Source organism: Ursus maritimus, unplaced genomic scaffold, assembly GCF_017311325.1.
Source record: "Ursus maritimus isolate PB19 unplaced genomic scaffold, ASM1731132v1 scaffold_6, whole genome shotgun sequence".
Classification (NCBI taxonomy): domain Eukaryota; kingdom Metazoa; phylum Chordata; class Mammalia; order Carnivora; family Ursidae; genus Ursus; species Ursus maritimus.
In genome coordinates this window covers 22,662,890-22,676,056 of record NW_024426774.1, presented here as the reverse complement: position 1 = coordinate 22,676,056, position 13,167 = coordinate 22,662,890, and the positions used below count along the sequence as shown (strand labels likewise).

Here is a 13,167-nt window from a genome sequence, read left to right as displayed (position 1 = left end):
CCCCAGCTTCCGTGCCCCTGAGCTTGGAGCATCTCCTTAGAAGCAGTCAAGCAAGACAAAGCTTCAGAGTGTGAAGCCCTCTGCACACCTGTGTTCCACCTCTTACGCCCAACCATCCCTCCATGTCGTGGTTTAGGAAGCATTTGGCATGCCCATTGGCCCTTTCGGTCTGAACATCAACCCAATGAGGCAAGTCTTACTATCCCCAAGTTACAGGTGAAGAAACTGAGGCTCAGAACAGGGAAGTTATGGCCCAGGGTTTCAGAAGCAGTAAACAATAAAGCCCATCGGGTTGCCTAGCCTAGTCCAGGATTCCCACAGAGGAACCCACTGCAGTGACCCCAGCAGGATTTTGACAGTTGGTGGCCCAAAGACTGGTGGGTCCCGGTCCTTGTTGGGGTGAGAAGCATTAATGAAACAAACCTGAGCTTCAGGAGTTGGGGGCATGGAGAGAAGGCAGAGGATTAGTTTCACCGTCATGCTGCCTGTGCCCCCACGTCCCCCATCCCTAACCAAGCATTCTCCCCAGCTTTTGCTCCAAAGGCCTGATGGGAAGCAGGGGTCTGAAGCGTGGTCCCAGCTGGATGTGCACGGCTGTGGCCGAAGCAGTTCTCACTAGGGAAGAGGGCACGCTCCTGCTTTCCCAGCTGTGGCTGCTGAAGCCCCCAGGCCCCACGGGGCGCTGGCGCTGGAGCCTGGAGCGAGCGTCCTCAGAGCACGTGGCGTCCTGCCTCCTGCCAGACCCAGCAGCGGGGAGCGGAACTAGCCAGCGCCCTCTCACCTGGGGTCTTCTCCGTCTCTTCCTGCAGGTGGCGGAGGTGGCTGGAATGATAACACTTCCTTGCTCTGGTCTGGAAAGTCTTTGCTGGAGGGTGCCACCGGAGGACATTCCTGCCCCCAGGCCATGAAGAAGTGGGGGTGGGAGACAAGAGGGGGTTTCGGAGGGGGTGGAGGGGGGTGCTCCTCAGGTGGAGGAGGCGGAGGATATATAGGTAAAGATGATTCGTGTTCAAGGTGTCACTCCCCCCCCCTTAGTCCTAGGCACCCCCTGTCCTCTCCCTGGCCCTCGCCTGCCCTCCCCCAGCCACCCCAAGTGTGGACTGTGATGTCACCATGCACGTCTTCCTCTCGGCCCCGTAGGACCAGCCAGAGGCAGGGTGTTGGCTCTCGAGCCAGCATCCTGCCTCAAGGCTTCAGTAGCAACCGCTTCAAGATCTCGTGTGTTCTTGATGCCCCCCTCTCCCAAAACCAGTGATAAATGGCTTTGATGCCTAGACTATTCTCTGAGCCACCCCTAAAGTCGTGCTGGCACCAGAACCTTGGAGGTCACGCTCCCCAGGCCTGTGCCTCCCTTTGGACGGCCTGGCCTGAGTCTTTGCCAAACCAGCTCCCTAAGGGCCTGGTTTGTGGCCTCTGGCCTCACGGACTCCCTCTCCCTTCCCTGCCCCAGCCCGCCAGCTTCCAGAACTTTGCCCCTCTCCATGCCAATGGGCAGGCCCAGCCCAGCCCATCGGCCAGCGGCTGGCCACTGGCCCCAGCTCTCTCCGAGCTTCAGAGCAGAGCACAAGAGCCTTCTGAAGTTGTGAGGCTGCGGGGCTGAGAGGCTGGGAGACAGCGGCTCCACCACCCCCACAGATTAGGACACGATGCATGCACATGCTCTGTGATGTTCTGTCTGTGTTCTGCTTTACGCCGTGTGTAAGATGCTTGTGTTAACCTGCAGCTCTTCTCCAAACTCTGAGGGGGGGCGGGAGGAGCCTGAGGGGGGAGCCCAAAGATAACCCAGCCCAGCTGAAAGGAGGGACAGGAGCCTAAAGGCACAGGGGCCCATCCCCCCATGTCTTACCCTGCCCCAATGGGACTGGAGAGCAACCCCTCAGTACTACTGGCCTGGCTAGTTCTGGAAGAGGCCCCGAGGGGCTAGTCCAGCCTGAGGACACAAGACCTCTTCTGAGTCTTGTTCACATGCACTGCTTCCGAGCAGCCCCAGTGCAGTGCTGGGGACTCCCCGGCGGGAGCTGGCCCGGACCTGAAGGGAACGTAGCCCTCACACCCAGCATCTACCAAGCCACACCCCAAGTGCCGCCCCTGTGCCCCAGGCCTCCCTTCCCTCCCCACCGCCCCACCTTGAGGCCTTCACCGCCCCTGCATGCCCCGCTGATGTGCAAATGTATTGAGACTTGGGCCCCCTGCCTCTCTGCGTTAAACTCTCCTCTGGTTTGGCACAGGCGGCAACGCGGCCTCAAACAATGACCCCGAGATCGACGGGGAGGACGGGGTCTCTTTCATCAGTCCGCTGGGCATCCTGTATACCCCCGCTTTAAAAGGTATCCCCTCTGCCAGGCGGCAGAGCTGACCTGCTCAGGGCAGCTCTCCCACCCAGACAAAACCTCAGGGCCACTGACACGAGGCCAAGGTACAAAGGCATGATTATGGGTCCCTCACAGGCCCACTGCTCATCTCAGCAAGTTTTCTGGAAGTCAGGATGTGTGGTCTGATATGCACATGGAGGCAGAAGACTGACTTTCAGGCAGACTGGTCCAAGAAAATGCGGCAGTAACAGTCCCCCGCCCCGACCGGGCCAGCCAGCCCAAGGGGCACGCGCTCCGACCCTCCCATCCACCTACAAAAATGCAGCCCCGCGTCCTCTGTCTGAGCTCCTTCAGATGCATCAGGGACTTCCCTCTACACAGCGGTCCTTCAGGGCCGTGGGACGTAGGGACAGGAGCTAGAGGACCCACACTGACCAGCAGAGAGAAAGCACAGAGACCGGGAACGGGGTGCAGAGAGGTCCTCACGGCCTCAACCCGAGGCTCATCCTCCCTTCTTGTCGCCAGTGATGGAGGGCCATGGGGAAGTGAATATTAAGCATTATCTGAACTGCAGCCACTGTGAGGGAGACGAGTGCCACATGGACCCCGAGAGCCACAAGGTCATCTGCTTCTGTGACCACGGGACAGTGCTGGCTGACGATGGCGTCTCCTGCATTGGTAAGAGGGCGGTGACAGGGAAGGGGCCCGGAGTGTGAACCCACAGTGGCTGCAGCAGGTTCCCACGATTCTGGTTCTCCTCAGATGCAGTTTTGTAAGCGTCCTGACCCCCTCCTGTCCGCCCCAACAGGGGTGCTCTAAGGACTGGGCAGAGGGACCTGTGTGTGGAAGGCGGGTCATGGCCAGTGAAGGAGCCCTAACGTGTCTAGTCCCACTGCTAAGCCAGGGCATGAACCCCCACGTCCCCACCACAGGGCCATGCTGTCCACACTGGAACACCGCCAGTACCAGGGACCTCGACACTCCCAAAGCACGCTGTCCCATCCAGAGTTTGCAAGCTGGGCTTGCAACACCTCTCAGGCGCTACAGGGGTTTGAAGACCGACCTGGGTCCTCCTCCTTCAAGTCTCCAGACAAAAAAGACACATTTGTTTCCATCAGTTCACACAGGACACTTTTATGTCTCCTCCTCGTCCTGTGTCCCGAGTCTGCAGGCGTTCCAGTGACAATGTCCTTATGAGATGTAGTGTCCAGGACTGGGCAGGATGTCCCAGGGTGGGCTGTGCCAGTGTGCACCCAGGCCCTCCCTCCCGTGCTCCAGGCCCAGCACTCTGGGGACCATGGGCAGTAACTCAGCCTCCCGGTGTCACTGACGGGCCGCCTCTGCTCCCGGGTCATACTGAGTCTGGTCACCTAAGGCCTCCGATTCTCTTCCCTAGCCACTACTGCCTCACCTTCCCACCCTCCTCCTGTCGTTGTGGACTTGATGTTTGGGATCAATGTCCAGAATTTGATATTTATCCCAGTCACGTGTTCCCTCCACCCAAAAGCTACTCTTGAAGGTTGTAAACCAGAATGAGCCCACTTTCCGCCCCGGGCCCTCTGCAAAAAAACGGCCTCCAGGGTGCGGGAGCCGCGGCTGGCGTTAGTCTGGGCTGGGGGAGGGTGTTTCTCTCTTGGAGTCAGCTGAGAGGGTGATTAGCGTTGTCACCAGTGCCCCACGGGGACCTATCTTACAGTGTCCCCCACCCCAGAGCCCCACCTGCCGCTCTCGCTGGTCCTGTCTGTCGTGACCTCAGCCCTCGTGGCCGCCCTGGTCCTGGCTTTCTCCGGCATCATGATTGGTGAGTGTGCCAGAGCCCCGGGGTTTCTTGGCGGGGGGGAGCAAGGAAGGCCGATCTGGTGGAACAGAAGAGCATCCCCTGCTTTGCCATGATGCAGAGGTGTCACTCTGGGTGGGTGGTGATTAGAGCAGCCCGGCCAGCCTACCACAGAAGCCCCTTCCCCCAGCCCCTAGCACCATGCCAGCTCCCTAGAGGAACTGCTGGTTCCACACCTACACACACACACACACACACACATACACACACACACCGTAGAGCCTTCTGGAGGCACTGTGCAGAGGAGGACACAGTCGCTCACCCCACCCCAGAGTTCACTTCCAGCTGCCATCAGACATGGGCTTCAGTGGACACATGGCTTGGCTCAGGCCCCGGGAACACCGCCAGCCCCACCGTTCCCCACATGGAGCAGGCAGTGTGGAGTTGGTTTCTAAGTGTTTCTGTTAGGCCTGTGAGCCAAGGTGAGCAGATAGGCAGGGCTCGGCGCGGTCCAGCCAGGCTCTTAGTGCTGCAAGTGTGCAGGGCAGGTGGGCAGGGATGTGAAGGGAGGCAGAGGGGAAGGCTCAGCCCCAGCAGCGCTTTCAGAGCAGCCCCTTTGGGGCAGCCGGGGGGCTGGTAGGGGCACCTGGGGGTGGACAAGGGGATGGCAACAGGCGTTATTCCCATATGATGCCATCCTTCCGAGGGACAGGGTGATGAGAGCTAACACTTGCTGCACACTTACCACGTGCTGGGTGATTGGCACGTTTTGGTTCACTGACTCCTCCCTTGACCCTATGAGTGCAGTTGGTCCATTTCAGAGAGCGGGGGCCTAAGCACGCAGCCGTCGACTCGCGTGGCCTGGCCCATAAACTGGGCTTTCGAAAGAGAATCCACCCTGTGCATCACAGCTTCGTCCTGCCTCCCACGGACTTGGCCCTACAGAACATTCCCACAGATAGATAGTAAGAACAGTGGTAATGGTCACTTGCCCTGGTAGAGCCCTTTAGAACTTCCCAAAACCATTTTACATTGGTGAATTCGTTTCATTACGACATTCGTAGGGGTAGGGAGTGGGGGGCGGCGGCACTTGGGGACAGGCAGGAGTTACTGTCCCTGCTTACAGAGAAGGAGGCGGAGGGCCAAAGAGGTCACATGACCTGGTCACTGTTGCTCAGCTTGTCAGTAACGAAGGTGGGATTAGAATGCACGTGGGTCCTCGGATACCAGCTAAGGGACCGTTTCAGTCCGTGGCAGCTTCCACCTGTAGGAAGCCCAAGTGACCAGGACCCCCAGCTGCACTCTCAAGGCCACGGCCACGTTCGCCCCCCCCCAGTGACAGGGCTCCACAGAGACTCTAAGGCAGGTCTGTCCCTGGGAGACAGGGGACCCCTCTGAGGGCCGGCTTCAGCTTCAGAACTTTCGGCAGTCTGGCTGAAACTCGTTTAGAGTGCATGGTCCTCTCGGGTCCTCACTCAACCTTCCCTCGTGCTCCCACGCTGGGGATCAGACTTTCAGCACCGACTGGCAGCTCTCCCAGCCTGCCCGAGCCCCTCCCCACTGCCTCTCAGCCGTTTCCCCTCATGAAATCCTTGCACGTTGAATCCCGTCCTGGGTCTGCTTCTCCGGGGACCCCAGCTAACGGGCTTCTGCTCCTGTGGGAGCCAATAAAATCTTTTCCATTTACATGATTTTAAACTGTACAGCTCCTTTAAATGATCTTTCATTCTGTTAGTATTACTAAGTGTGATGGAAACGTTTAGATCCCCAAGGAGGAGATGGCGATCCAGGAAGGCTTCCTGGAGGAGGCAGCCCATGCTGGGCTTCAGGGGCCAGGCTGTCTGGTGCAGACCACGTTGCAGCTAACCTTCACCTGCCCGTAGTGTACCGCCGGAAGCACCAGGAGCTGCAAGCCATGCAGATGGAGCTGCAGAGCCCTGAGTACAAGCTGAGCAAGCTCCGCACCTCGACCATCATGACCGACTACAACCCCAACTACTGCTTCGCTGGCAAGACCTCGTCCATCAGCGACCTGAAGGAGGTGCCTCGGAAAAACATCACCCTCATCCGGTGAGCGCCCCACCACTGTGCTGGGGCGGGGGCGGGGATGGCCAGTGGGGAGGCGCCCTAGGGGGCTGGATGTCATCCCTGCACCATGATTTTTCTAGCCACAAGAGGCCAGCAAAGCCACCTCTCAGGGCATTTCCAGCCCTCCCGGGAGGAGGAGGTTTAATGTTTAGGGCCATTAGGGGGGGTATTTGATTGTCTAAGCGCCCCATCTATTCATGGGGTTTGCACAGTGAGAGTAGAACAAGATGGGAGGGAGCCGGGGCAGTCCTCAAAATCCACCCAGGTGCTCCCTCCCCAAGTCTTCTTGGCCCCTCCTTCTCCAGGTGGAGCAAAGTGCCCCTCCTCTGAGCTTCCAGAGCACCCCAGGCCTTCCTCCATCAGTTACTGAGCGCACCCCGCAGGAGTGTCCACCAGTGATCTGTCCCTCCCCAGGGCGTGGGAGCCGGTCCCCGGGCAGGGCCATGTCTTCCTCACCTCTATGACCCCGGCGGATATCAAAGACTTACTTAGTCTTCACTGAATGAATGAACATTCAACCAGTGTCCCGAATCCCTGGTTGGAACCTTTCTTGCCAGTTTTCAGATAAAGCAGTGGAGGCCTGGGATGGTCTAGCAAAGCCAGGTGGGAGGCATTACTCTTGAGTGCACACGTGACCCCAACCTCCTGTGTGTCTCTTTCTCGTGGCCCGCCCCCCTCTGCCTCACCTTGCCTCTTCGTCTGCACAGGGGACTGGGCCACGGTGCATTCGGGGAGGTGTATGAAGGTCAGGTGTCCGGAGTGCCCAGCGACCCGAGCCCCCTGCAAGTGGCTGTAAAGGTAAGAGGCAGCTCCATCGCGGGCCTGACCTTGGGCGGCAGTCTCTGTGGGCCTCAGCTCTTGGCTGACAGCCTCTCCCCGCTGCGGCTCACAACCTTTTCCACCTTCCCACCCTCCCCTTCTGTGCCCAGACGCTGCCTGAAGTGTGTTCTGAACAGGACGAACTGGATTTCCTCATGGAAGCCCTGATAATCAGGTAAATAAAGCCACGGAGAGGCACCCCCCACCCCTGTTGGATGTTCCTGTCAGTCTCCAAGGGAAACGGTGTTGTCCTCCAGCGCCCCCTTCCTCTCCACCAGGAGACTCCCTAAAATTCTTAACACATCTTACCTGAGTGAAATAGCCCCAGGTGGTCATCCGAGAAAAAAGTCTCTGTGGCCTAATAATCCGACAGGTATCACTCTGCCTTCAACGAGCACCCCTGTGTCATCCAGTGCGGGTCCCCCCTTTTCTTAATAGAGCGTGCTAGTTGTTGACAGGAGAAGATACACTTTCACCCCAGGTGACTCTTCCACAGGCCCCTCACCAATCCCAGCTCTCAGATCTTGTGTAAAGGAAGTGCATCCTTAAACAGGATGGAGGCCCCCGCACCCCGTTCCACACCAGCTGACTTGCACCCTTCAATGTGTGGCTCTGGGGCCCCTCACTAGAAATCTCAGTGCCCAGGGCTCCCGAGGGCATGAGGTCTGACAGCAGAGCACCTTCAAGAGGACACAGGTGTTTGACTTTGAGCTCTCGCCACGTGGGCTCATGGCCTCCTGTGGCGCTGGAGAGCCTCCAACATCCAGACACAGTGGGGTGGCCTGGGGTCCCCCCACCCACCGCACGGAAGTCACAGGGGAATAAGGCCGGGACAGAATGTGAGGTACCCTTGGGGTCTGGGGCCAGAGCAGAGTGCCCAGCAGGCTTAGCCCCTTGCTTTAAGGGTAGCATTTTTTTTTAAAGATTTTATTTATTTATTTGACAGAGAGAGAGACATCCAGTGAGAGAGGGAACACAAGCAGGGGGAGTGGGAGAGGAAGAAGCAGGCTCCCAGTGGAGCAGTGAGCCCAATGCGGGGCTCGATCCCAGGACCCTGGGATCAGGCCCTGAGCCGAAGGCATAAGGGTAGCATGTTTTCTGATTAGACATGTGATACATGATTATTGAATAAAACTTGGAAATCATAAGATGATATGGAAGGAGACGCAAATCATCCAGTCTCACCATTGCTGATTTCCCATCACTGCTGTATTTCGGTGAAGAGTGTAGTCCTTCAGCTCTGCACATGTGCCCACATGGAGTGCGCTGGCCCCACTGCCCCATCTTAGGCCCCAAATCGTAGGGCCTCTTGGCCAGACTCAGTCCCTCCCCATGAACACCCATGCGGGACGCACCCATGGCCCTCTTCCTCCCTCTCTTTCGCACGCGGTCAGCTGGCAGGGCTCCCCCAGTCCCTGTAGGAAGCAGTTCCTGCAGCTTCTCTGCCTGACGGCTTCCTCAAAGAACACACATGATTCCTAGCAAGCAGTCCATGCACTGACGTCCAAGACACTGGCCGCTCTCTTGTCCCCCCGACCCCACTTCCTCACCAAGTCCCTGTGCAGCTTCCTCCTGCCTCCAGCCAGACACTCTCAGGCAGACTGAATCTTGCCCGGCCTGCCCTCTGCGGCTTCCACCTGCTCCGCAGTGAGATTCTCCCCAGCCTAGGCTCCGTCCGGGAGCCCTGCTCCCCGCATTTACCGAGCACATTTACATAATGCAGCTGCCGAAAACAGAACTTTGTCTCCTGCTTTTCCTGCTTAAGATTTCCCCAGACTCAGCTCAGTTAAATTTGGTTACTCCCCTCTGCTCTGCAGCAAATTCAACCACCAGAACATCGTGCGCTGTATTGGGGTGAGTCTGCAAGCCCTGCCCCGATTTATCCTGCTGGAGCTCATGGCAGGAGGAGACCTCAAGTCCTTCCTCCGGGAGACCCGCCCTCGCCCGGTGAGTGAGACCCCGTCTTTCCCTAGTGGTTGTACCGGGGGGATGGAGCAGAGGGTGGGAGGGGCAAGAGTGGGCAGCCTGAGGAGCAACCGAGGGAGTCAGCCCTTGGGCGGATCTGGGGGAATGGCCGGGAGAGATTAGACAGAAGGTAGATGCCAGCCGAGCCCACCCTGGGGAACTTGAGCCAGGCTTGTGCAATGGGTCCTCCAGCCTGAATCCATTTTTGTGGCCTACTGATTGCGAGAATTAGGGACAAGCACGGGCGGGGGCGGGGGGGCCTCTCATGGCGGCCATGTCATTCACTCAACGGACTTGGGGGCAGGGCATTCTACATCAACTCATTCTGAACCCCACTATCCTCATCTCTAAAGTGGGGACATCCTGACCTTGTGGATTTACTGTCAAAATAAAATACGGAAATATTTATGAAAGTTCTCCATGTGTGTCATGATTAAGGGGCTGGAGCTTGGGGGAGCGAAGAAACCTGAGTAGACCCAGGAATGCCACCCCCCAGCCCTGGTTGGCCATTAGACAACCATGCGGCTTAGGACTGTGAACCCCCAACCTCAGGATCGGCAGTGTGAAATCCAAGGGCTCAAGACTAGAATATCTTGGAGGTTGTTCTAAATTCTAAGACTAGCCCACCAGGTGTACCCAGAGTCCAGCGGCCCACTCCTGTCACTGGAGGGTCTTCCGGAGGCCTTGAACACCAGGAACTGGAGCAGAGCAGACCCCTGAGCTAGGACCCAGCTTCCTCAAGTCGCTGCTGGACCATGAAGACCACAGGGAAGATTTGCACCCTCTCCACCCCCAGGAAGACAGGACAAGAGGACGGCCGCCTTGCGACAGAAAGCCCAGAACTGAACACCGTGTTTCAGGGACTCGGACAGAGGCAGAAACACTGAAAGGTCACACCTGCTCTAATCCCCACCGTCAGTCCGATTGAAGTTAGGATACCGTAGCCCTGGGAGCCTCCATACTATTCCTACAAGCCTCTGGGTGACCTGTCTCAGCACCTAAGAAGAACCCGGTCTAACGCCCTGCAAAGATGCGTGTGTGCACACCTGACCATGGAGGGCAGGAGGATGCGGGGGGGGGGGGGGGGAGAAGGACCAACCCCATCTCATAATGACCCTCTTCAGCATTACCTTCCTCTTCCTCGTGGTTGCCACGTTTCTGAAAACCACCCTGTGAAGTAGACGGATCGATCTCACCTTAATTTTACAGTTAAGAGCACTGTGGCTCAGAGAGGTTTGGTGACTTGCTGAGGCCACACAGGAAGTGGAAAAACTGAGACTAGAACTCAGAACTTGGGACTCTTGATTCAGTGCTCGCTCCAACCTACCATGCTGTTTCTCGCAATGATCCTCTTTGGGAAGCCATGGAATACCAAGATGAGGTTGGGCCGTTGAGAGCCCATACAGCCAGCTGTGCAGACATCTGTGCCGGGTCTGGACACCAGCCTCAAAGGCTTTCCCACCACCAGTCAGCAAGGCAGAGCTTCAGCTCTTGTGCCCTGAGGTTCTCAGCAGTGCTCTGGCAGAGGTCAAATAAGGACACATAGCATCACACTTTGGAAAGAGATCTAGCTCTGGTTTTCCTACCGGACACTCCTGAGGCTTGAGAAGGAAGTGTGGTACACACGAAGGGTAGACTTGCTTGTACAGGGGACCAGGGACCCCATCACTTGGTAAGCCCAGGGACGTTGGCGGTGGGGAATCGTCCCTCTGTCTTGTAACCAAAGCATCTCTCTCTTGTGATGATGAAGATGATTTGTAGATTGTCCCGAAGAGCAAAGTACCAGCAAGGAAAGACAGATCCTTCACACCTCACGCCACCTTCTACCCCCTGCACCACCCTAAGGAGCCTGATGCCAAGCTGTGGCCTCTAACGGCAGGCGCTGCCCAAGGGATGCCCACAGCCAGAAGATACTCGACTCTCCTTGGGCGTGCCGCTTCTGAGGGTCAGGATCCCACTCACCAAATCCACTCATCTACCTTGACCCCGCTCTTCCCCTGTGTGGCTCTCCTTGCCAGCCACGCCCCCAAGTCTGGTAGCACCCCAATCATCCTGCTCGTCACCTTCATACACACGACCCATCCCAGGTGAGCTGGTCCTTCCTGAGACGCCCGCCCACGGGAGGTGATTTGAAAGGTTGGATTATAGCTCTCCAGAGGGAGCCCTCACACATGCGTTGGTGGCCGCAGCTTCCCTGGGGGTCTGGGAGATTTGTCAGGCATTGGGCACGGATTCTCAGGGCCACAAAATCCAGCTTAGCCGGGTGAGGATGGGGGTGACTGTGAGAAGGGAACACGCATTGTCGTCGGTGGGGGGCTATACCAGTAACCCTGCACGGGATGAAGGAGAGAGGGACTGGCCGGTGAGCATCGCAGGTGAAGAAATCCACACATCGAAAGATGATGGGTAGAGCTGTGACACTCAGGATTCAAAGGCCTGAGTTCCACCTGGTTCGTTTGTTTGAACCCCCGAGACTCTCAGGGCTTACCCGAGACCTGCTGTGTGCAGCCACTTGGCGGGGCATTCGGAATCAGACAAGGTCTTGGTCCTCTCTTCCTGCCATCCCTGGGGTCCAGCAGTTCCATAGACTATCAGGATCGAAGGACCTGAGAGATGGTCTCAGAGGCTCTGGCTTCAGATAACAGGTGTGCGAACATGAAGTGAGAGAACAGATGTACAGACGCAGTGGGACAGAACGGAGGCCCTGGCCGACCTCATCTGTCATGGAAACAAATTTCCTGAAAACCTCATTTGGTCCTAGGACCCCACCTTCTCAAGAAGGAAAGATTAATGTCAAAGTAATTTTACAGACCCAATCATTATTCAACAAATATTTATTGAGAGTTTAAGATATGCCCGATATAGGCTAACAGCTGTCTCTGGTATCCGTTGATTCAATCAATAATGACAGAAGCCGTTAAGGGGTCAGTAACCTCTCAGTTAAAGGTGGCCGTCATTAACCACGAGAGTGTCTGTACCTGTTTGGAACATGGCAATGCCTGTGGGTAGCGGCTCTGAGAAGATGCTCTCAGTACACGGGAGGCTCCTGGACCCCAGAGATCACAGTGTCCAGGTGAGACCTCGGCTTTGGGCTAATGCCCAAGGGTCAATCTTTGGCTCCGAGGTTGCCAAACCAATGCTGGCTCCAAAACGCATGACGGTGAGTTTGGTGCCGGTGAAAAGTTGGCCACATCGGGAGCCAGGAAATAAGAGGCCCCAGCCACAGGGACTTCTCATCATTTTTGACAATGGATTTCTGCTGCTTTTTGTAGCTTGAGTTCCCTGTCTGCACCTGCTTCTTCCTTTCACCTTTCTCTCTTGCCCTTATATGCATTGATTTAAAATATATCCCTATTCTGGGGGCGCCTGGGTGGCTCAGTCAGTGAAGCATCCGATTCTTGGTTTCGGCTCAGGTCGTGATCTCAGGGTCATGGGATGGAGCCCTGTGTCAGGCTCCACACTCAGTTGGGAGACTGCTTGAGATTCTCTCTCCCTTTCCCTCTGCCCCTCCCCCTGCTCGCTCGCTCACTCGCTCTCTCTAAAATAAATAAGTCAATCTTTAAAATATATCCCTATTCTGTTTTTCACCAGTAAAACAGTTCCTACCCCATTTCCTGGGATTCTTCACCTCTAAATGGCTCAGGAGAAGCTGCTTCAGGAAGGAATAGATCTCAATATTATTCTGCATTTTATTAGTATATACGTTACCCTTTGGGAAGAGTCCCTCAGAAGCTGTAACCAAAGAAATCGTTCTCCTTCACTGGGCCTGCTTTCTCACCTGTAAAAGTAGGATATTGGTCTAAACAGTGTCCCTGAAGGGGGAACACCAGTGCCTTAAGGAGCTGCACACTTTCACGCATGCTCAGAAGAACTCTGTGGTCAAACACATTTCAGAGCCATGCCGACTGCTCTCTTACTGATTCGCAGTGGACATCAGTCTAGAGCAAAGACTGATAATTCCTGTGCTCAAGAAACCGACTTGACCCGGGAATTCCCATGCCTGTTGATCAAATTCCATCCCACAAGCCCGCTTTGGGAAATACTGAACAAAATCCTCTCTAAGTGCTGGACAAGATATGTCCCTGACCATGCTGCCCAAAGAACGTATGGTGGCCAAAGGAAGTGCCACACTCAGTGGTGAATCAGTGACAAAAAGACCCTGATTCCAACTCCTTCTTTGCCCAGGATCGATACAAATGTCATTGG

At 56.5% G+C, this 13,167-nt stretch overlaps 1 protein-coding gene across 1 annotated transcript in view; it reads left to right on the top strand.

Moving 5' to 3' along the window:
* ALK (ALK receptor tyrosine kinase) overlaps positions 1-13,167 on the top strand; it is a 674,923-nt gene that overhangs the window by 638,501 nt on the left and 23,255 nt on the right. Inside the window, exons 16-23 of the mRNA XM_008700561.2 lie at positions 810-992; positions 2,229-2,327; positions 2,838-2,990; positions 4,009-4,113; positions 5,973-6,159; positions 6,885-6,975; positions 7,107-7,171; positions 8,814-8,943. Of these exons, the coding sequence (XP_008698783.2) occupies positions 810-992; positions 2,229-2,327; positions 2,838-2,990; positions 4,009-4,113; positions 5,973-6,159; positions 6,885-6,975; positions 7,107-7,171; positions 8,814-8,943 (1,013 nt within the window). The remainder of the gene's footprint in view (positions 1-809; positions 993-2,228; positions 2,328-2,837; positions 2,991-4,008; positions 4,114-5,972; positions 6,160-6,884; positions 6,976-7,106; positions 7,172-8,813; positions 8,944-13,167) is intronic.